The following is a 24830-nucleotide window of genomic DNA, read 5'->3' as shown; positions in this document are numbered from 1 at the left end:
ACTTCCACCTTTTCATGTTCTCTGTATGTATAAACATCTTCTGTCTGTGTGTTCCATTCTATGCATCCCAAGAAGTGAGCAGTAGCCCACGAAAGTTTATGCTGAAATAAATTTGTTAGTCTCTAAAGTGCCACAAGGACTCCTGTTCTTTTTGCAGCTACATAAAGAAATTTATAAATACACAAATAATAGAAAGCATAAATAATGGGGAGGGCCATGACCTTGGTCAGGTCTATGCAGCACTGGACATATCTGGAGGTCTGACCTCAGTAACCGCTAGATGTTACCATAATTCAGACATTCATTGATTCTCAGATTCATACATGTAAAGGCCAGATGCAACCGCTAGACCATTGAAACTGAGCTCCTGTATAGACCAGGCCAGTGGATTTCATCCAGCTGCCCCCATATTGAACCCCATCACTTGTATTTGACTGAAGCATCTTCCAGAAAGGTCTGAATCTGAAGAAACCAAAAGATAGACAATCCACTACTAACCTCCAGCCATTAGTTCTTGTTCTGCCTTTCTCTCCTAGACTAAAGAACACTTTAGTGGCTGGTCTTTTCTCCCTGGGAAGGTCCTTATACAGCATGAGCAAATCACCTCTCAGTGTTCTTTTTCAGTCACTAAAAGGATTGAGCCCTTTAAATCTCTCTCTGCCAGACATTTTCTCCAGCCCTCAGATCATTTTCGTGGCTCTCTATGCCCCCACCCTTCCAATTTGCCAGCATCTTTTCAAAAATGTGTACCCCAGAGCTGGGCGTAGGATTCCAGTATCACTCTCACCAGTGCCCAGTACAGTGTTGGGTTCCTGCTCACCACAGCCATCTTAATACATCAAGGTGAATTGCTCATCGATGCTGAGCTGTCAATCCTTCTCTGTCACTAATTGCCAGGACACAGTCCCCCGTTCTGTAGACATGATGTATAACTTTCAATTTGGCTGTACTGCAACACCATTTTTTGAATGAGGTCGGATCAGCAAGCGATCTGGCTCAGTCCATGTGACTGCCCCAGCCTCAGCATTATTTCCCACTCTCCCAATAGTGGTGTCACCTGCCTTTGATCACCAGTGATTTTATATTGACTTCCCTATCTCCGGTAAAGAGGTTGAATAGCTGCAGATCAAGATCCGATCCCTGCAGAACTCCACTAGAAACACCCCACCAGATGAGGAATCGCCATTGATGACTACTTATTAAGATCTGTCCGTTAGCCATCAATCTATTGATTCCGCTAGTGCTAGTTTTTTTGCTGAAATGTTTGTGGTACTCACCGAAATGCCTGCCCCCAATACAATAAATAAATTATAATTATGTTGTGGGTTGGGTTGAATCTTGTTGGTATGTGGGGGATTCTCCATCAGTGACAATCTTTAAATTGAGAGGGGTTGTTTTTCTCAAAGATCTGCTCTAATTCAAACCAGAACATATCCTGGGAACTCCTATGGCCTGTGTTAGATATAGACTCAGCAGAATTCCATTTTTATTTTGTTATAATCTACACAGATAATAGTGATGTTTATTTTGAAGTCATTTTTTGATGTTTAGCAATATACATTTTCACACAGGAAACTGGAGATGAATCAAACTGTGGTGATAATTATTTCATGACAGCAAATGTTGGAATTCAAAATGTTAAATCTTTACAATCATTAAAATAAAAATGGTCAACATCACATGTCAAAATGTACAAAGTATATGTCCTTAAGTCAAATTCAAATACGTTCTTTAACAGCATTTTTCTTCCTTTGCCTTTGTAAATTTTCATTATTATTGATGGAAATCTTTTTTCATTGGCTTATGTGTGTGCTTGATGAAATCAACATCAATGGACATTGGACAATAAAAATCTCAAACTTCCAAACCTAGTACAGGATGTCGTGTATCGCAAGGTCACTTCTGGTATTGGATTGTAGGTATCGATGAGTGGGACAAATTTGCTGCCCCTCATTTAGGGTAGGTGAAAGAGGATTTGAGTGGTGATCAAAGACACTCTCTCCTGTTGTTTGGTTCCTCCTGTGCTCAGGGAAACAGTATTTGTATGTTTTCTGTAAATATGCAAGATTGCATCAAAGAAATTCCTGACTCCATCAACAAATTCCCCTCCCAACCAGAAATTATCACTAAACACTGAATGTTTGGCTAATTGCTCGAGTCAACAATTGTAGCAATGACAATGTACCACGTTGGTTTGTTACAGGGATGGAGCATGAGAATGGCACAGGGGTGACAGAGTTTGTGCTGCTGGGGCTATCCCAGACCCGGGAGATCCAGCTCTTCCTCTTCATCTTGTTCCTCGTCTTCTACTCCATTATCCTCCCAGCCAACATCCTCATCATCCTCACCATCCAGTGTGACCCTCACCTGGGCTTCCCCATGTATTTCTTCTTGGCCAACCTGGCCTTTCTGGACATCTGCTACTGCTCCGTCACCCCTCCAAAGATGCTGGCTGACTTCTTTTCCCACCACAAGACCATCTCCTATGGGGGTTGCATGGCTCAACTCTTCTTCATCCACTTCCTGGGAGGGGCAGAAATTTTCCTGCTCATGGGCATGGCCTTTGATAGATATGTAGCCATCTGCCATCCCCTGCGCTATGCCAGCATCATGGGCAGAGAGATCTGCTGTGCCCTGGTTGGGGCTGCTTGGGCTGGAGGCTTCACGCACTCCATCCTCCAGGTGGTGCTGATTATCCAGCTGCCATTCTGTGGCCCCAATGAGCTGGACAATTTCTTCTGTGACATCACCCAGGTAATCAAGCTGGCCTGCACTGATATCTATGTGCTGGAGTTCTTCATGTTCTTCAACAGTGGCCTGGTCACCTTGATGTGCTTCCTTCTCTTGCTCATCTCATATGGGGCTCTGCTGGTCCGACTGCAGATGGGCAACCCCTCAAAGGGGATGAGTAAAGCGGCCTCCACCTGCATCACCCACATCATCATCGTCTTCATCATGTTTGGCCCCGCCATCTACATCTATTGCCGGCCCTTCCAAAACTTTCCCCTGGACAAAGTGGTGGCCGTGTTCCATACTGTTGTCTTCCCACTCATGAACCCCATGATCTATACACTCAGGAACAAGGAGATCATCAGTGCAATGAAGAGGCTGCTGAGTAGACGGGCTCTGGAGAGGGCAATAGAAGGAAGTTAAAATACAGAAGTGCAGGGTTTGGAATTATTTCAGGGAACTTCTCTAGCATGTGTTAGATTAGATTATCTCAGCAGTCCCCTCTGGGCTCTTAACTGATGAATCTATATGTTTATCAATGTGACAAGCCAGAATCTGCATTGAATTACACTAGAGTAACACTGGAGTAAAGCGGTATCTATTGAGTAACTTTTTAGTAACTCTGTAAAAGCCATGGAGTGATTCTATAGTAAATAAGAAGAAAGCATACAGTATTGGTTGGGTAACTGTAATATAGAATTATCTATATAGAAATACAGTAGGACCTCAGGATTTATTCTTTCATATATATGGAGTGAACCTGTAATATCAGTGGAGTAACTTTTTAATGGCTCTGCGGCATCTATGAAGGAACTCTGTATTATGTGTGGAGCAACTTTGTAATGTCTATGGAATAACTATATACTAACCCAGTATGATATTCTGTGTGATTCTTTAGTATCTGTGGATCAATTCTATAGTACATAAGTAGTACCTCGGCAAAAAATGTGAACTGACTGTATAGATTCTATGTAGTAAATTTATAAAATCTGTTTAAGAACTGTGTAGCAAATCAGTATTATATACATAGTAACTTTGTTGTAAATCTGTAGTATCTACAGAGTAATAACAACGTAGTAATTTTGTCATATCCATAGAATAGCTCTGTAGTATATATGGAGGAACCGTGTACTGATTATGTATTCTATGTGGGGTAAATCTAGATTATCTCTGGAGTATCTTGTGAATAATTATAGAATTGTGAATATGGGTGCTTGAGAATTTCATTAAGAGCATGAGGTGGACTGTCAATATGGAACTATTTTTAAGCAAATAAAAAAATCCCTTCAAATGTAACCTTTACTCTGTCCTATGTGCCAATTTCCAGCAAGGTTTCAAAGCCCCAGAGAGCAAAGTAGCTTCTTTTTCTATTTTTCCTTCTCCAATTTCCCTGCTTAATAGCATAGGACACTCCATCCCACAACTGTACATTAGCAGAACATGAAGACAGCAAAACTAAAGACACACAATTCAGGAAAATGTTGCAATCAAAGCTTTAACTCTGCCCCCATGAGCCAGATTTTCAAAGCCACCAAGGAATTTGCCTGCCCAGTTCCCAGCAACTGTAATGCAATTGCCCCGTCCATTTCCTTTATATGATTTTCACTGTACCACTCCAGATATGATAGATCAGTAGTTTTCAACCTGTAATCCGTGGACCCCTGGCGGTCTGCAGACTATGTCTAAGATTTCCAAAGGGGTCTGCACCTCCATTCAAAATATTTCAGAGTTTCACAAATGAAAAAAATTGCAAACCAATGGGAGAGATACAAGACCAGATACTCAGCTGGAGTAAACTGCCCAAGTTCCACTGAAATCTTTATATCTATTAGAGTACCACATAAAGAACTACCCAAAGATCAGAGCCCCTGTTATGTCAGCTGCTGCACAGACTCCAACCAAGATCAGGGCCCCATTGTGCCAGGTACTGCATAGCCCCTGACTGAGATCAAGGCTCCATTGTGCCAAGTGTTTACCATATTTAAATCAATAATGGGTTGTTGTTTTTTGTGGAAAGTATGTACGCAAGGAGGGTGAATCACAGCAGTATTTCTGGTGGCTACTGAACTGGGTGAATCACTGATTTTGAATTTTGCTGGCTGTTTGGAAAAAGCAGAGGCAGGGTTGTAATTGGGACAACCCAAACCAAGTTGAAAAATTCCATAAAATATTAAGTGAATTGGACATTTTGTGGGTGACCCACGTGGAGGGGGAGAATAGGTGGAAATATTTCATTCTACCCAAAATGAAATGTGAAAGCCCCAGGCTCAAGTCCCCCTTCTCCATAGTGTGAAGAAGGAATAGGAAGCTAAGTCTCTTGCTTTCTAGCAGCACAGCTCCACCACTGGGCTATGGGATAACCTAATGTGGGAATGTCTCCTGTTGAAGCTGTTCCCATATGGATCAATAACCTGAGTGGGGATCTGGACCTTCCAATTCCCATCTGCAAGGCAAGATACCAGGACAACCAAAGATGATAGACAGGGGCTAGTAGCTCCCTTCTGACAGAGATCTTCTCCTTAGCTGCTCAGAGCTGTCGGCTTTTGCAATGAGATCCCAAGGGTGGGTTTACGAAGCCTCCTAAGGAATTTGAATGCCTGATTCCTGCTGGAACAGCCTTGGGGGGTCTTCTGCATCTCCCAATATCTCCGCTATGCTGAGCATCCCACCTATCTTCAGTCCTCCTCCTCCATACTGGGCATTTCTCCTTCTAGATCACGGCTGAATAGCTCTGACCAGGGGGATTGGGAGTGGCCAGGACATTGCGGGGTCTCCTGACCAGCTGGTAGAAGCTCCTTTGTTAGAGATTTTTCGGCTGAGTTTGTCAAGCCCGTCTGCAAGGAAATAGGGCCTCGCTACCCCTGGGGATATCACCCCAAACATCTCCAACTTGTGGGTTGTGGTGGCTCCTGAGGGCACTAGCGTCTAGATCCTGCAGCCAGCTGCCACCTTAGGAGCCTACATCTCACATTTAGGCTACAGGAGATCCTGACAACTGCACCTCCCTCCCCCATTCAGCTGCCACCAAATCTGGGAAGCACCTAACCCCCTTAGGCAGCTACGTGTAACAACCAGCAACATTCCTAAAGTACTGAATTGTCTGCCGGTGGGCATGTGTGGAAGCATCTTGATCCTGATGTGGCTATGGAGCTGGAACTCACATCTTGGCCAGGGTGGAACCCTCCAGATAGGCATTGCTGTGACTCATTCATCTCTGAAACCAGTCTCTGCACATGTTCTGTGGGGGGGGTGTTGTAGCTGGATGCAGGGGGAGGGTGTCCCTGCTGCCCCTACTGGCAAGGTGAGCCCTGCTCTGTCTAAGTTTGTCTGTCATTGTAGCTTAGAGCCCCATGAGTTGAGCGCTCCCGTAGGAAGTTGGAAATATCACCCCCCCGCGTTCAAATTCCCCCTTTGGCTTGATTTGGGGCAATGACTTGTACTTAGCTGAGTGTCCTGGTTAATGGTTATAATGGGGAGTGGTAGTCTCTCTGTGGGGGAATCAGGACTCCTGGGTTCCATTCCTGGAATGCCGTTACCTTCCTCACTTGCTCTGTGCCTCAGTTTCCCCATCTGGGGACAGCAGGACTGTGACACAGGGCCAGAAAAGGACACACAAATAGAAGGCTAATTGACCCAGATTCAGCCTTTAGAGAGATATTAAAGAATATGTAAATGGTAATTAGGTCCATTCCATGTTAGATAAACTAAAGCTTTGAAATGTAAACTTCTATTGTTAAAGAATTGGAAGAAGATAGTGACAGTGGCTGTATATGTTTGCCTATATCTTCTTCGTGGTTGACAATGTAATCAAATGGTTCCTATCACTGTACTCTGTTAACATTTAGATGAACTGTGAATGTAGTAATATCATTGTTCGTATTTCTCTTTGAAGTATGTAGTTAACAACCTACAAATGACTGAAGATGGTGTGATGTTCCTCTCTGCTGTTTCTGGAGCCGTGATCTGCTAGGTCACCCCCATCCTTGACTCTGGGAGCCAGCCTTACCCTGCTCTGCTGTGAGAACCCCCACTCCTGGACTGTTCACACACAGCCTCTGGCATGTAAGCTGCTCCTTGGATTGTGCGACCAAATGACACTAGCCAATATTTCCAGTCCCAGACACAACCCTAGGAACCTCCATCTTGCAGTATCTAGTTATGCCCACTGGACACTTCAAGTTTATATGAGTTCATCAAAGAAATTGATATGTATCAGGCTTGTTATCCCAAGGGGAGTCTGTGTCATGCTTCAAACCAAATGCGCTGCTTCAGGTAGGATAAACAAATTTATTAACTACAAAGATAAATTTTCAGTGATTATCTATCAAAGCACAAGTCAGATTTGGTCAAATGAAATAAAAGCAAAACATATTCTAAGCTGATCTTAATACTTTCAATTTTTTTACAAACTTTGATGCTTCTTATCACTGGCTTCAGCCAGGCTCTCCCCTTTGATCAGCGCTTGGTGGTGATGTCTGCAGATGGGGCTGGAAGACAGAGAGGAAGGGCATGGCAAACATCTCTCCCTTTTATTATGCTATTTCTTCCCTCTTGGCTTTGCCCTCCTACCTGCCCATCAGGGTCAGGGGAGCATTACCTCATTGCAGTCCAAACTGACCAAAGGAAAGGAGGTGACTCACTCAAGAGTCCAACAGATTCTTTTGTTGCTGCCTAGGCCAGCATCCTTTGTTCCTGTGAGGCTGGGCTGGGTTTGTCCCATACATGCCCTGATGAGGTATGAACTCTGCTCTTGGAGAGTTTTTGTCTGGGCTTATTTTAAGCCATGAGGACACATTTTCAGCCTCATAACTACATACATGAAATTACAACCTATAACATTACTATGACAATGATTACTGTAACATTACTATAACAACAATGTTCAGTGCGTCATGAGCTTTCTGAAGACACCTGACATGACAAACTTTGCACTGCATACCACACAATCATATTATAAGGATGAACATGGGAGTGCAGGGTATTCCCTGGGGATTAATAACTTCACAGATGGATAATTAACTTATGTTAGTCCAGTGATGCTTAGGAATTAGGGGTTACTTTAAAGACACTATTGTTCATCCAAGGACTGCATAATAGCCTGCCAGAGAAATATAAAAAGGACTCTTGGGCCCTGATCTTTGCATCTAGGATCTGCTTAAGGTTCATCAGGGGAAGCTTGAGACAAAAGATAGAGGTCTCCAGTCCCATCTGGATCATCTTGATATTGGACATTGGACTGTAACCTATGGACTAATTCTGAAAGGACTCTTGGCAACTCTAAAGCTCACCATCTCTACGAAGAAACTGACCTAAGGACTCTACTCATGTCTGTATGTATAATGATCTTTTAACCAATACTCTCTCTCTCTTTTCTTTTTTAATAAAGTTTAGTTTAGTTAATAAGAATTGTCTGTAAGTGTGTATTTGGGTAAGATAGTCATTAACTTGGTGGGTACTGTGTCTGATCCTTTGGGATTGGTAGAACTTTTTATATAATGAACAAGATTTTCAGTAATCTTCATCATATTTGACTTGACTTGGGTGGGAACCCAAGGCTGGGTTGCTTTAAGGGAACTTATTTCTGGCTTCTAGATAACCAGTGACCTATTGTAAAAGCTGATTTGTTTCTGATTTAGTGAATCTAAGTATTAGAATAACGACTGATTTGGGGGATTGTCTGCCCCATTCTTTGCAGTTTGCCCCAATTGAGCCCCCCGGCACCCCAGTCACAGGGCTCGGTTCACACCTGAGCGAACATGGGTGTAAGGAGGCACCCTGGCTCCCCGCCACGCCTGAGAGGGACGAGCCAGAGCAGGTGCCTCAGTGGGCGGAGCCACCACCACCTGTCCCCGCGCCCCGGAAGTCAAGGGGCAGGACAGGAAGTATAAAAGCCCGGCCCAAGTGCTCAGTTGGCGGCCGGCTGCTGGAGAGGACAGACTCTGGAGCCCGGGCTCCTGCCGGGCCCAGCCTACCCTGTGCTCACTACCGAGAGGAATGCTGGCTTGACCTGCCTCACGCTCAGTATCCGGAGGAGCGCTGGCCTGACCTGCCCCGAGCTCACTACCCGGAGGAATGCTGGCCGGACTTGCCTCATACCTGGTACCTGGAGGAACGTCGGCCTGACCTGCCTTGCGCCTGGTACCCCGAGGAGCGGCCTGAGCTTCCCTACGACCGGTATCCCGAGAAGCGGCCTGAGCTTCCCTACGACCGGTATCCCGAGAAATGGCCTGAGCTTCCCTATGACTGGTATCCCGAGGAGCTGCCTGAGCCTCCCTACGACTGGTACCCAGAGAAGCCCATGGTCGGGGACCACCCAGACGAAGCTGGCGAGAGACAGGTACCCAGAGAGGGGGAGGTCGGAAGTGGCCCGGGGGTAGCCGACCCTGGTTTGGCTCCTGAAGAGCCTGAACCCATGTCAGTGTGTTTTGGCCAGGATCCCCACTGACACGCTGCTAGGGCCCCGGGCTGGAACACAGTGGAGTGGGAGGGCCTGCGTTCCCCCTGCCACCCTCCCAAGGGTGGCAGACACCCCTCTCGCTGGCCTGAGGAGGCCTTCTGTGTGGACGGATGATATACTGGGTTTGCTCAGCCTGCTGAAGGCCTGAGCCTGAACTGCTACTGCCTCACCCTGTCCAAGGGCCTGGGCTGATATACTATGTTTGCTCCGCCTGCTGAAGGCCTGAGCCTGAACTGCTACTACCCCACCCTGTCCCTTTATTCCCTCAACGCCTGCTGAGGGGTTAGGCCTACCCCGACTGGTGTGTGTAAGGAGGCGCCCTGGCTCCCCGCCGCACCTGAGAGGGATGAGCCCCAACACCGCCGGCTTACAATGGGGATCATGAGAGGAACAGTTCTGCAGAGTGGCAACGTAGTTCCAGTCCCAGCTAACGAGGCCCCTAGGTGTTGAGCTACACCTGCTTCTCCCACACACCTTGGCCGGCAACTAGAGCTCCCATGGGGGCCCCAGAGAGGATATAGTAGGGGGTTGTGCGAAGGGAGAGGGGCCGTGAGGCAGGCTGGGACAGAGATGGGACCTGGCCTTGGGAGGCAGCGCAGGTTGAGTGTCGGCCTGTCCTCCCCTCTCATTCCATCCCCACCAGCCCTCCCTCTCCAGTTCTGGCTGCCTGTCAGGATTGACAGAACCTTCTCCTACGCTAAACCTCCCACATCAGCTCTGCCAGCGCCCCTCAGTCCTAACCCACAGCCTCTGCTATAACAATCCTGGGCTCCCCACCCCAACTCTGATGGTGCCCCTCACTCCGGACCCACAGCCCCTGCCAGCCCAGCCCTAAGCTTCCCACTCAGCTCTGACGGTGTCCCTCACTCCTGACCCACAGCCCCTTGCTAGCCCAGCCCTGTTATGACTTCAAACAGTTCTGATAGTGCCCCTCTATCCTGACCCTCAGCCCGTGCTACCACAGTCCTGGGCTCCCCATCACCACCACAGCTCTCCTGGTGCTTCTCAATCCCAACTCGAATCCCCTCGTGCTATCCCAGTTACTAACAGACATGTATGCTGCCTAGTCCAGATTTCACAGTGTAAGGAACGGCAGATATTGGGGTGTTTCTAGTATCACTGTTCCCATTGCACAGTCACCCTCTGTTTGTAACAATTCAGTCAATGCAGTGAATGAATAATTGGGGAATGAATGAGCCAATAGAGGGGTAAACATGTGAGGGCATTTATTAATATATGGCTAAAGCAGAAGCTAGCAAGGCTAGCGTGATGCCTGGCAGCATGTGTGTGCTGAACTTCTCCTCACTGAGGGGTTAAACTAAGAAAGAAAGAAAGAAAAAGAAAATTAGTTATTAAACACACAAATAGGTGGAGGTATAAATTAAAGGGAAGGAAGGATTTAATTAATAAATGAAAGAATGAATCTGTGATTAAAAGAATGAATGCATGGAAGTATCCATGAACTTATGGAAGAAATGAATGAACACCCAGCTGTCAACATTGTCATCATATGTTGGCTGCATGTTTGGTCTCTCCGTGTGCTGTGCTGGCTGTCGCCAGGTCGCCCGTCCAGTAGAATCCAGTCAAACTGCCCAATAACCACAGACCGGTTTAGTAGTGAAGGCACCCGGCCAGGTTTAGTGTCAGCAAAGCACGGTCCTAGTATCCTGCAGACTCTACAGGATCACTAACATAATAAAGGGTGGGGGTTTTTTTGGTTTGTTTTACATTTCTCTTGTTTTCTGTAACTAAAATTTAATACACAGATTAACTTAGTTTGTCTACACTGTAATGGGGACTCAGTCTTCTATAACACAAACTATATTTTTGCAATTGTTGTACAGACATTCATTTTCACTTGAGGTGCATTACTATTATTTTATACTAAATATAGTGCTTAACTGCTAAAATGGATGCTCAAAATCTTGTAGGTGTATTGTTGTCCACAGTCTTTTAGAAGGTGTATTGCTGTCCACTGCGGAGCACTCTGTTTTAGCAAGAGATAGCAACTGAATTTTTACCCAAGCTTTTTAGAGTTAATTGGTTTGTGATACCAATTTCACTGTTGTTAACTGTTTAGAAACACAAACTTCAGGAACCACTGCTTCCCTTTAACACAACATAAAAGAGAATAAAAAGTGAACAAAAATAAATTTTAAATGCTAGTCTATGTGAACACTTTGAGGGTATTATATTTTCAAGATGCTTTGTTGTGTTTGGGAGACAATAGAGGACACCTTTTGTAATCATTTGATTACCTTTATGCATAAACTATTTTTAAATATTTTTGCTATGACATTCTCACAACTATATATTTTACACTTCATAAGGTGCAAACCAGTTTACAAAACCAAATCAAGAAATTGATGCTTTGTTCATATTACCTTGACCTCAATGTTGAAGTTTCCTCTTACATATTCTTTGAATAATAAAACCCTGTGATTAATAAAAGAACATTCTTTTTTGTTTGCAATAGCATTATTTGTTGAGGCAGAAATATATGTATATATATTTATAATTAACGTTGTTGTTTTTTTAAAATGGTATTCATAATATTATGATGGTTATACCCCAATCATAATATTAACATAATGTGATACCATCAAATTATTAAATTGATTCTTATCGCAACAAAATAAAAATAATAAAAAGTAGTCATATGACACACAATATAGGAGAAACTTACAGTTAAAAACAAATGGCACAATAATTCTGTTTATAAATGTACAAGATAAAGCCTTAAAACCTTAGTTATTAAAGCAATGTAGTTTAAAAAAAAACAACAGCCAAGTTAAAAAAAAAAGTGTTAAACACTTAAATAAGCAAGTGATTACCTTTTAATTTAAACCTTTTAATAAACCTTTTAATAAACATTTATAGAAGTTCATATTAAGTTATTTGCCAAATGTGTTGTATTGATTTAGTAACTTACGGCTTTTCCATTACTTTATGTTAACTTTCTTTTAAAACCCTGCTATATGCAAATAAGGAAAGCCCATGATTAGAAAGACAGTCTGCGTTTCTGTTGTTAGGCAACCCTATCTTCAAGAAAGTTAGGAGTAATTCCAGCTGTTGCATTCCTGGAGGGTTAAAATAATTAATTTACTGGATTTAGTTAAAGTTGTACCTTGTTCTCATAGACTTTAGGGTTAGAAGGGACCAATATGATCATCTAGTCTGACCTCCTGCACAAAGCAGGCCACAGAATCCTACCCATCCACTTCTATAACAAACTCCTAACCTATGTCTGAGTTATTGAAGTCTTCAAATTGTGGTTTGAAGACCTCAAGCTGCAGAGAATCCACCAGCAAGTGACCCATGCCCCACGCTGCAGAGGAAGGTAAAAAACCTCCAGAGTCTTTGCCAATCTGCCCCAGAGGAAAATTCCTTCCCAACCCCAAATATGGCAATCAGCTAAACCCTGAGCATGTGGGCAAGACTCACCAGCCAGCACTCAGGAAAGAATTCTCTGCAGTAACTCAGATCCCATCCCATCTAACATCCCATCACAGACCACTGGGCATACTTACCTGCTGATAATCAAAGATCAATTGCCAAAATTAAGCTATCCCATCATACCATCCCTTCCATAAACTTATCAAGCTTAGTCTTAAAGCCAGATATGTCTTTTGCCCCCATTACTCCCCTTGGAAGGTTGTTCCAGAAATTCACTCCTCTAGTGGTGAGAAACCTTTGTCTAATTTCAAGTCTAAAGTTCCTAGTGTCCAGTTTATACCCATTTGTTCTTGTTTCTACATTGGTACTAAGTTTAAATAATTCCTCTCCCTCCCCAATATTAATCCCTCTGATATTTTATAAAAAGCAAGAATATCCCCCCCAACCTTCTTTTAGTTAGGCTTGTTTTCTCTTTGTTTGATGACTCTTTTGTTCTAGTTTCAATTACTTTATCTTTTGGAGGTTTCTGTAAAAACTATAACTTTTAAAACAAAGAGAGCGCTGAAGTGAGGAGAGACAGCGAAGGGAGCGGGGAAGAGCAACCTAGGAAAGTAGGGATACTTGACCCAAGAGAGATTAACTCTATCAAGATATCTTAAGGCAGTGGTTCTCAAACTTGGGCCACTGCTTGTTCAGGGAAAGCACCTGGTTGGCCGGGCCGGTTTGTTTACCTGCTGCATCCACAGGTTCAGCCAATTGCAGCTCCCACTGGCTGCAGGTCGCCGCTCCAGGCCAATGGGGGCTGCGAGAAGCAGCAGCCAGCATGTTCCTCGGCTACATCACTTCCCACGGCCCCCATTGGCTTGGAGCGGCAACCCACTGCCAATGGGAGCCGCGATCGGCCGAACCTGCAGATGCTGCTGATAAACAAACCGGCCCGGCCTGCAGAGGTTTTCCCTGAACAAGGGGCAGCCTAAGTTTGAGAGCCACTGCTTAAGGTACAGGCAGCAGCAGTGAGTTAGGAAACTGAGAAAGGATCGCAAGAAAAACTTAACCAGTGTACGAAAATGTTTGAGAAAGAAGGTTCTAGTTTTAGTTCTGAATGAGTAGTGTAGCTGTGTGGGTAAGAGCAGTTGGGAACCCACACCCCTACTTTGCAGCCTGGCTCTGGGAGGAGACTGGGGGTTGTTACTTGCTCTTATGAAACCTGAATTTATTCCCCCGTGTCTGTTGCTTTTGTGTGCATGTAAAAGGGATGGAAGGAGGGCCCCTTTTTGCTGCAGTTAACTGTTTTGGGGAACTCCATGGGATAATGCCTCAATTCTAGGCATTAACCCACTCAATTTTAGTTTTTCACTTTTACATTCTTTTTTATTTGCTCTCTTATGATAGTCACAGCTTGTCTCCTAACGCGCTCTGTGAATTGTTCCCTTCATCTGATTTACCAATCCAGCGACAGTATCGTTTGCTACTTCTCCTGCTCTGACAGGCACCAGCCTATGTTTTATCGGAACCTGGCGTTTATTGTACGATGGTGGTTGCACTGCCGTGGCCCCAGTTACATTTTGTAACTTTGCCTTTTTTCCATGTTTGTCCCCGTTCTTCAGGCACAGGGGCGCTACCTCACGCCTGCTGTTCACCACCAATACATATAACAGAGGCCGGCACATCTCTTTTTGCAGATTCTTTCCAGCTGTTTCCAATGGTTTATTCTGTTGCTGTGCCTGCTGTAAGGTATAAAGTCTCTGGATTGTTTGCTGCCTTGCTGGGAAAGCGGGAGTATTCCAGGGCTCTGGAGCTTCCCCTGCTTCTTTTAACTCTTCCTCTTTCTGTTACTTAGCCTGCCAATGTTGTGGCGTGTTCTCTTAGCCATGTAACAGCTGTGGCCATAGTTTGCAATATTCTATGTCTTATTCTTATTTCTCAAGTCTCCAGTCTCTGCCCATGCCTTACATGGTCCATTCCAAGTTTCTTCTCCACTATCTATTATAAATTCATATGGACGTCCTATGCTGGCAACTCGGCATGTCCAGACCCTATCAAATGCTATGGAGATTTTCAGGGAGGGGCTAACGGGGTTCCCTAGCATGTGGCTTTCTGCTGTATTAGATCATGGTTCCTAGAAAGGGCAGCTCACTTACTTACCAGATCAGCGGTCGGGGTCACCAGTGTTGTCAGATAATGGCTGCACGTGTTCTCGCTGGGTGCTGTACTGGCTCTGGCCAGATCGCCTGTCCAGCAAGCTCTGGACAAACTGCCCAGTAACCACAGACCCATTTATTAGCAAAGACACCCGGCCTGCTTTACTATTCATGAAGCACTGCTCTAGTATCCTGTAGACTCTACAGAACCACTAGCACATGCATGCCCATCACAATGGACTAGCTCAGTCAGTGGCGGGACTTTCCACTGCCCCCTAGGCCACTGCCCACTGCCCCCTAGGCCAGCCGGAGACACTCCCTCTGAGACTCCATTTTATACATCAATATAAGCAAGTTTCGTATTACCTCTCAGATGTAGTCAGTTACCACCCTCTCACGTGGTCCATTACTTCAGTCTGATGTGGTTAGTTACGACCCTCTACCTTGTACATGTTGGTTCAGTCAAAACATCTCTATCCATCAGACAGTCATCCTGATTATATCTTTAGCAGGGGTCAGTATGTTCTTGTTATCTTTTGGCAGTGGGATGTTTGTACCGTATTGGATATCAGGGTGTTCTGGGACCACACTTCTGGAATGTATTTGCATGTGTCTTGTGTCTAGCACTTCTTAGGAATATGTGTATTTTTGCAGTCCCAGCTCTGTTCTTACCAAGTTCTATGATCTGGCACATAGACAGAGCAGGCCGTATGCTCACAGCTTGACTTTTGCTAACTTGGCTTTGTATTAGCAAGGCTTGGCCACCACTTTAGTTCAGGCTTCAAGCCTCACACCAGGTCTCTGATGCAAGGGCTTATGTCTCAGGTACCCTTTCTTCTACAGCTGGGATTGAAGTCAGATGTGGTGGCCATCAGGGATAAATGAGAGAATAACATAAATAAATGGACAGGTAAATAAATGAAGGAATGTAGATAGAAATAAGGGAAGGAACAAATAAGCAAATGGACACGTACATGAATTTATAAACACATGTATAATAAAATGTATCAATAATTGGAGAGACCCTAGCGTGACCAGACAGTAAATGTGAAAAATCAGGATGGAGGTCGGGGGTAATAGGAGCCTATATAAGAAAAAGACCTCAAAATCGGGACTATCCCTATAAACTTGGGACATCTGGTTACCCTAGGAGGCCCTGATCTCAGTCTGGATCTGGTAGCACCTGGCACAATGGGGCTCTGATCTCGGTCAGGGTCTGTGCAGCACCCAGCATACTTGAAGATCTGACCTCAGTAAACCCTGGACGTTAGCATAATTCAGACATTCATAGATTCTTAGATTTATAACTTTAAAGGCCAAAAACAACTGCTAGACCGTCCAGTGGGACCTCCTTTATAATCCAGACCAGCAGATTTCACCCAGTTGCCCCCGTATTGAACACTATCACTTCCGTCTGACTAAAGCATCTTCTGAAAGGGTCTGTCTCTGAAGACACTGAAAGATGGACAATCCACCTCTTCCCCTTGGGAGTTCATTCCAATGATTCACCAAACTCACTATTAGAAATTGCTGCCTTATTCCTATATTGAGTTTGTCTGGAGTTAGCATCTGTCATTAGTTCTTGTTCTCCCTTTTTCTGCTAGACTACAGAGCCCTTTAGTGCCTAGTATTTTCTCCCCGGGAATGTCCTTATATCCCATTAGCAAGTCACCACTCAATGTGTTTTCTGAGATGCTAAAAAGATTGAGCTCTTTGAATCTCTCACTGTCAGGCTTTTTCTCCAACCCTTGGATTATTTTTGCAGTTCTTTTTGCCCCGTGTCCCTCCAATTTGCCAGCATCCTTTTAAAACATGCACACCAGAGTTGGGTGTAGGATTACAGTATCGTTCTCACCAGTGCCAGGTACAGCGCTGGGTTCCTGCTCACCAGTGCCCTGTTTGTACTTCATAGTGAGTTGCTTGTCTGCTCTGAGCCGTCAATCCTTCTCTGATTCTAATGCAAGGACACAGTCCTCTGTTCTGTAGGCATGCGTCACTTTGCATGTCTTTGAACTCAAACACCAACCAATCCGGCTCACTCTGTGTGACTGCCCCAGCACTATTAACCACTCTGCCACTCGTGGTGTCACCTGCCTTCGATCACCAGTGATTTTATATTCAGTTCCCTATCGCTGGTAAAGCGGTTGAATAGCCACAGACCAAGATCTGATCCCTGCAGAGCTCCACTGAAAACACCTCAGTGGATGAGGAGTCACCAGTGACGACTACTCATTACGATCTCTCCATTAACCATCAATGCATTTAACATGGGCTCTACTGATTCCGCTAGTGCTAGTTTTTGCCAGAATGTACTCATTCAAATGCCCTCCCCCAATACAAATAATAAACTATAAATATATTGGGGGTCAATGTCAACCAAGTGGGCTGTTTTTCCTCAAATTCAAGCCAGCATGAACCCAGGGGGCTCCCTCGGCCCGTGTTATATACCGGCTCAGCAAAAAGTCCATTTTTATTATCTAGATGGTCAATATCAATGTTCATTTTAAGCCCCTTTTTGGATGTTTAGCAATACACATTTTCACACGGGAAATTAGGAGGAAATCAAACAACGGGGACAATAATTACCTCATGACAAGAGATGCTGAGATTCAAAACATTCAAGCTTTATAACCACTTAAATACAAATGGTCAAATACCATGTCAAAATACACAAAATAAATGTCCTTAAGTCAGACACTAAGAAATTCTTAAGCTGCATTTTTCTTACTTTGCCTAGTAAATTTGGATTATTATGGATGGAAATATTGCATCATATGATTGCTTGTGTGCTTGGTGAAATCAACCTCAACCAACATTGCTTGATAAAAATCTCACCTTTCCGAACCTAATACAGAAGGTCCAACTATCACAAGGAGGATCCCTTCTGGTGTTGGACTCTAGGAATCAGTGGCTGGGGCATACCTGCTGCCCCTCATTTAGGATAGGTGTGAGAGACAAAACAAAGGCAAATGTGAGTCCATCCAGAAATGGGAATTATGTGGGTGAATGGATTTGCTGGGTATTGTTTGGGTAAGGGAGGTGGTGTTTGGGTGAAGAACAGGACAGAGAGATTGAAGGTGAAAGAAGCTGGGAAACTGAGCACAGTTTCAGGCTGGGGTGCTGGCTGAAAGAGGATTTGAGCAGTGATCAAAGACACTCTGTCCTGTTGTTTAGTTCCTCCTGTGTTCAGAGAAATAGGATTTATATGTTTTCTATTACTATGAATTATGGCATCAAAGAAATTATTGACTTCATCACCAAATTCCCCTCCTAACCGGAACTCTGATTTTTTAGCTAACTGCTTGAGTCTACAATTGTAGCAATGACATTATACCATGTGAGTGTGTTACAGGGATGGAGCCTGGAAACAGCACAGGGGTGATGGAGTTTGTGCTGCTGGGGCTATCCCAGACCTTAGAGATCCAGCGCTTCCTCTTCATCTTGTTCCTCATCTTCTACTCCATGATCCTCCCAGTCAACATCCTCATCATCCTCACCATCCAGGGAGAGCATCATCTGGGCTCCCTCATGTTTTTCTTCCTGGCCAACCTAGCCTTTCTGGACACCTGCTACTGCTCCATCTCCACCCCAAAAATGCTGGCTGACTTCTTCTCCAGCAGCAAGACGATCTCCTATGGGGGCTGCATGGCCCAGATCTTCTTCATCCACTTCCTGGGAGCATCTGAGGTCTTCCTTCTCATGGGCATGGCCTTTGATAGGTACGTGGCCATCTGTCATCTCCTTCACTATGCCAGCATGATGAGCAGAGAGGTCTGCTGTGCCCTTGTTGGGGCTGCTTGGGCCTGCTGATCGCTGGAGAACGCTGGTGTCCAGGATGGAGAAACCCGAGGGAATTAATGGGGGAGATAGAATGACAGAGTGAGAGAGCAAAATGGGGAACTAGACAGAGGCAAAGAAATGAAGAGACAGGTTGCTTTGCAAATAGAGGAAGTGAAAGAGAACAGGAGTGAACTGATCAGTGACATGGAGCAAGAGTGAGAAAAGGAAAGAGGGAATGAGACACTGACAAAAGGATGAGTGAAGAGGGAGAAGAAGAGACAGTACCTGAAGGAGAGATGCAGATGGAGATAATGAAAGAGAAAGACACAGCAGGAGAAGTGCAGAAGGAAGTCTCTGACTGAGAACAAGGAGGACAGTCAGAAACAGAAAGATTGAACGAGAGACGGGCAGAAGGAGGAGTGGAGAGGCGACTGTGAGAGAAGGGGGGGAGCGAGAGGGGGAATGAAAGTCAGACACACAGAGTGAATGTGTGAATGAGGGAGAGAGACAGAGGAGTGGGGAGGATGAAGAAGAGGCAGGGAACGAGGGAGATGGAGGGAAGGCATGAATGAGGCAGGCACGGAAGGAGAGGTGCAGGGTGAGTCATTCACCTGGTGCAGGGAGACTCCTTTAGCTCTGTGTTGGGGGGACCAGTCTGAGCCTGGAAGCTGCACCCTCAACCCCCATCTCCTGCGAACCGCCTGCTCCCCTCTGATCACTGCCAGAGGAAGTGCTGCCTAAGGGACGCAGCCACCTCTCCACCCCACCATCGAGGCACCACACGTTGTGGGATGACCACAGCCAGGCCAGGGGGCTTCCAGCATGCTTTGCAGCTCCCAGCCACTCTGGAGGGCCTGGTCTGACAATAGCAGAGGGGGCAGCTACAGGGTAACCAGGTAACAGCTCCTCACTCCATCCATTACCTTGGCCAGATACAGCAGGGGGCACGGGCCCAGTGCCAAACCCGCGCTCCCGGCTGTGACGGGCCATGGGGCCAGCACTGGGACATGGGGTCAGCACTGACTGGGAGGGGAGAGTGCCCCCTAGTAAGCCCTCACTATGATACCTGCAGCACAGCACCTCCTAGCATTGCACTGGGGTATGGGAGTCAGCACTGATGGGGGGAGAGTGCCCCCTAGTGAGCCCCACCGTGATCCCTGCAGCACAGCGCCTCCTGGTACTGCCCTGGGGCACAGGGTCAGCACTGACTGAGGGGGGAGAGTGCCCCCGCAATGAACTCCCACCATGATGCCAGCAGAGCACCCCATAGCACTGTCCTGGGACAAGGGGGTCAGCACTGGCTCAGAACATGTAACTGGACAAAACTGAATTAGACCTACACTTCTCGCCCAGCTATCTGGTCACCACTATCAGGTGAACGCCGTGTGGGCAGGGGTCATGGACGTGTCTCAGCCAGCAGCGTCACCCAGCAGCTGAGTCATGTATCTTTTTAAAGGAACAGAGACGGGGCCGATGGCTGAGCTGAAGGAACAACCTCACGCCAGAGACTGTTCAAGCTGCTTTGCCAGTGATTAGCTGGGGCCGTTCTGGGATGAAACTCCCTTTAGGATTGAACACTGGGGTAATGAAACGTCGTGTCTTTAACTGTACAGCAAAGGGCAGCAGAAGTATCCTTAGCAGGCCTTGACTGAGGGCATCACCAACAGTCGTGGCGGATTCTCCATCACTGGCAAGTTTTATATCAGGAGTCGGGGGGTTTCCTAGTAGTTCTGCTCTAGGGATTGTTTTAGGGAGGTGTTACACAGGGGTTCAGACGGGATGGTCACAGATTATGAAGCCAGAAGGGTATCAGAGGGTAGCCGTGTTAGTCTGGATCTGTAAAAGCAGCAAAGAATCCTGTGGCACCTTACAGACTAACAGGCATCTGAGGAAGTGGGTATTCACCCACGAAAGCTCATGCTCCAAAACGTCTGTTAGTCTATAAGGTGCCACAGGATTCTTTGCTGCTGAAGCCAGAAGGGGCCTTTATGAGCAGCCCCATGGCTATGGAACTCATCTAAAATGAAGAAGACCAAGAGTCCACTGCTTGACACAGACCAGAGACCTGAAACTGGGTTCTCCGTATCCCAGAGCAGGCTTGTGAAGAGAAATGTGGGGCCCCGCATATCATGTTCACTTGGGCCTCACTCTTTCCCCTGTTACAGACATTGGGAGGTGGAGGGGGAGGTTGCAATTCAAAACTGTGTCCCAATTGTTTCATCTGCATGTGGCAAAGAAAAATAGTTGAAATCTCAAAACATTTCCCAGGCCGGGACAACCCTTTCCCAGTGGCTCTAGAGGTGGGTTCAATTCCTGGCTGGGGGAAATGGAAGCAAAGGGCAGGGAAGTGCAAGAGTTTGGAAAGATCACCAAAAATATTTTGGAGGGGGACTGGCGATTTATAATCCATATAGATACCCACCCAGGGGGAATTGCTAAGTCCAGAAACGATAACAAATGGGTGTCACTAGACATTACTTATTTTATAGCGTTTCTTAGATTTGAACTTTTGCCCCTTGACTCTAGAAGATTCCTAGTTCGTGGCTGGGTATCTCACTGTACTCAAAAGAGTAAAATAAATCAAGACCCTTGTTGTGCGGGGGTTACATTGGAGAGAGGCTGGAAGTGAGAAGAGATGAGAACTCCAGGGACGGGAAAGAGAGAGAAAGGCAGGAGGAAAAACAGAGTCAGCCACTGACTCAGAAAAATGAGAACATGTTCAGTTACCATGGTTCCTTGAATAACCTGTGGTTTGAGGCTGTTTCTGCTCAGTCAACTGTCCCATCTCACCTCTAATAAAAAACAACCGCCGCTTCCCCCTTGGGCCACATGGGGATGAAATGACCCCCGCCTCAAGGACCGCAGACACCTGCTCCTGATTAGAGCTCCCCACTGAGACACAGCGACGCACAAAATAGCATGCCCTGGAAATACGACGTACATCTGCAACCACAGGACTGAAGTGACAACCTTAGCTTAAACTAGAAGGTCTTGCAACACAGGCTACTTTGCAGGTTGGAGGAGGGATCTCAGTGCGGCTCCAACGTCCCACTGCAACACTAGAGGGTACTGGGTTGCAGAGGGCAGAGTGTAGCTCTGTAGGGGTTGCTCTCCTCTCACACCCAGTCCTGGCCCCCATGTCCTCATTCAGTGCTATGGGGAGCTGAGCAGGCTCCATGATTGCCCTGCTATAGTGTCTGCATGGGTGACCCAGGCAAAAAAGTGTGAAATGATTGTCTGCAGTTGGTCTCATGGAAGGAGGGAGGAAGGGATGACTGACTACATGTATCCAAAACAACCTGCAACAACGTTTTTGCCCCATCAGGCATTGGGAGCTTAACCCATAATTCCAGTGGATCCTGGAGACTGCAGGAACCATAGGATAGCTTTCCACAGTGCACTGCTCCATGAGTCGATGCTAGCCATGGTAGTGAGGACGCACGCCACTGACTTAATTCGCGTAGTGGGGACATACACAATCGACTGTATAAAATCGATTTCTAAAAGTCAGCTTCTATAAAATTGACCTAATTTCATAGTGCAGACATACTCTGAGGCTGTCCCAATTCCTCTTGTTCCAAGCCACTTTTCCCTTATAGATAGACATTGTTTCTCTTTTTAAGCATCCTCTGGAGCCCCATCCCTCTTCCTGAACCCCCAGTTTACCGTGTAACTCCCAGGAGAGACTGTCGCCCTCACATATTTGGTTCCCACTGGCGCTCACACAGGATTCAATTTCTCCAAGGACAGCGGAAGGAGGGTCTCACCTGGAAGCAGCAATGAGCACACTTTGAGCCTCACGGGGCCAAGCGACCCTGGCTTGTACACCTGTGCTTACTGGATACTCCCATCCAGCTGGGGGCTCTGATCCAGGGAGAGCCAGCCAGTTTCCATCTCTGTCACAGGTGAGCAGTGCGCCAACACCAACTATCCTGGGAGAGTTTCAAGGAGATCCCATGAATCCTAGGAGAATCCAGACTCCCAACCCAATGGCTAAATCTGAGTGGTCCCACCCACCCCAAGTGTGGCTGCTATTAGTGGATGGGTGGCTCTCTTCAAATTGCGCTGTTCACTCCCCCACAAGCTCTGGTATTGGCCACTGTTGGAGACAGGCTACTGAGCTAGATGGACCATGGTCTGACCAATCTGGCAGTTCTTGTGGGGGAGGGGAAGACCTTTGGTGACCGAGAACTCAGCAACTCTGATTCCAAGGCCAAGAGCTGCCATTGTGATTGGGGCTGGCTTTAGCCAGTGCGGGGCCAGATTCGTGGGGTATGTACTCTCCGAATTTTCCGTGCTCCGGCGGTGGTAGCAAGGCTGCAGGGTTGCAAGGCTCCAGCAGCGGGAGTGGGGCAGCCGCACTTGCCACTCTCAGGCCGGGGGACTGGGCTGCGGGGATGAAGGACTCCAGCCGCGGTAGCGGGGCCGTGAGACTTGCCGCCCTCCGGCCGGGAGAGCAGGACTGCGAGGCTGTGGGGCTCTGACCGGGAGAGCGGGACCGTAGGATTGCGGAGGTCCGACTGGGAGAGTGGGACTGCGGGGATGCGGGGTTCTGGCCGGGGTAGCGAAGCCATGGGGCTCCGGCGGGAGAGTAGGGCTGCAGGTTTGCAGGGCTTCTGTCACAGTAGTGGGGCCATGGGACTTGCCGCCCTCTGGCCTGGGGAGCGGGACCGCGGGGTTGTGGGGGTCTGGCGAGGAGAGCAGGGCTGCAGGTTTGCGGGGCTCTGGCCAGCGGAGCTGGGCCAAAAGGCAAAAGCTGACATTAACATTGTTTTAGCCTGTGTGTTACTTGACATCGTGTGTTCATTGTCACCACAGAAGGGAAGGACTCTGCATAGACAGAAATTTGCGTGAGCATCAGTAGAAAATGTTCAGTTAAATTTGCTTTAAAAATTAAACCTGGCATTTTGTCATCTTGTGTCATCATTTTTATTTCTTAGCTTTCAGACATTTAAGTGAACAGGAAACTTTCATACTGACTGTTTCCTATCTGCCATTATATCTCTCTAATTTCCTTCAGAACCATCATTGACTTTTTTCCATTTTAATACTATCCCATAATGTCAGAGACAGTGAGAAAAATAACAAATAAAGGTACATTACTATCTTCCTATCTCTATGGAGAATGATAGATATACATGCATCTGTCTCACATAGACAGATGTGATGTATTACCTGCAGCCAAGGCCGGCTTTAGGAAGTGCAGGGCCCAATTTGAACAGTTTCAACAGGCCCCCAGCAGGGATGACTGGAAAAAAAAAACACGTAAAAAAACATGTGGAGCTTGTACTCACTGGACAGTGCTCCGAGTCTTCGGCGGCACTTCAGCGATGGGTCCTTCACTCGCTCCAGGTCCTCGGCAGCACTGAAGGATCCGCCGCTGAAGACCCAGAGCAAGCGAAGGACCCACCACCAAAGTGCCGCTGAAGACCCAGAGCGAGCGAAGGACCTGCCATTGAAGTGCCGCTGAAGACCCGAAGTGCCGCCAGGTGAGTAAAAATGAAAAAGGTGCCTCTAGCCAGGGAAGGAATTCTCACTGAGAGCGGGGCCCTCTTAGGCGCAAGGCCCGATTCGGGGAATTGGTGGAATAGGCCTAAAGCTGGCCCTGATTGTGATGATCTAGTCTGACCTCCTGTGTCACACAGACCAGAGACCTGCCCCACAATAATTCCCAGGGCAGATCTTTTAGGAAAATATCCAACCTTGATCTAGTAATTGTCACTGATGGAGAATCCACCACGAGACTCCGTAAGTCATTCCAATGGTTCATTACTCTCACGATTGAAATTTTCCCCTTCTTTCTTGTCTCTATTTATCTTCCAGCCATTGGATTGTATTAGACCTTGCACTGCTAGATTGACGAGCCCATTATCAAGTATTGGTTCCCCATGTAGATACTTAAAGACGAGGCTCAAGCCAGCCCTTAACTTTCTCTTTGTTGACCTACACAGACTGAGCCTCTGGAGTCTATCACTGTAAGGCAGGATTTCGAATCTCATGGCTGACCCCTCTCCAGTTTACCTTTTTAGGGTTGCCAATGTTGTGGAAAATCGACCACACGGTTGATTTTGGGTCAGACAGCCTGAGGCACCTTTATTACTATAACAAGACTACAAGATTACAAGTATGCCTACAGGGAGAGACAGCGTAATCCCATGCAAGAGGTAGGCTGCTTTGCCCTTTACAATTTTCACCAGGCTTATAAAGGTTAAAACCGCAAAATGTTACATATAAGCATGCCCATATTTGGGTTAAAAAGTGCTAGCACTGCAAATTAAGATTAATATTTTACTGTAACTGGCATAAAATATTGCAAATCAGCAAGC

The 24830-nt window shown here is 46.3% G+C and overlaps 2 protein-coding genes across 2 annotated transcripts in view; both read left to right on the top strand.

Annotated features, from left to right (window-relative positions):
- Positions 1–2205: 2205 nt before the first annotated feature.
- On the top strand, positions 2206–3192 carry LOC115638179 (olfactory receptor 4N2-like). The gene has a single exon (XM_030539747.1). It carries the CDS (start codon positions 2206–2208, stop codon positions 3151–3153), a length of 948 nt encoding a protein of 315 aa, XP_030395607.1. The 3' UTR covers positions 3154–3192.
- Positions 3193–14248: 11056 nt separating this feature from the next.
- The window catches only part of LOC115637914 (olfactory receptor 4M1-like), a 41079-nt gene continuing 30497 nt past the window's right edge, over positions 14249–24830 (top strand). The window contains exons 1-2 of the mRNA XM_030539506.1: positions 14249–14317; positions 18077–18411. Coding sequence (XP_030395366.1) covers positions 18079–18411 — 333 coding nt within the window. The 5' untranslated portion in view covers positions 14249–14317; positions 18077–18078. The remainder of the gene's footprint in view (positions 14318–18076; positions 18412–24830) is intronic.

This window comes from Gopherus evgoodei, chromosome 21 (assembly GCF_007399415.2).
Source record: "Gopherus evgoodei ecotype Sinaloan lineage chromosome 21, rGopEvg1_v1.p, whole genome shotgun sequence".
NCBI classification, from domain to species: Eukaryota; Metazoa; Chordata; order Testudines; family Testudinidae; genus Gopherus; species Gopherus evgoodei.
The sequence above is the reverse complement of the archived record's forward strand: the minus strand, read 5'-3'. Positions and strand labels throughout refer to the sequence as shown.

What these genes read in the sequence shown, in the direction of transcription:
- LOC115638179 (XM_030539747.1), top strand. Translation starts at nt 2,206, where the DNA reads ATGGAGCATGAGAATGGCACAGGGGTGACAGAGTTTGTGCTGCTGGGG.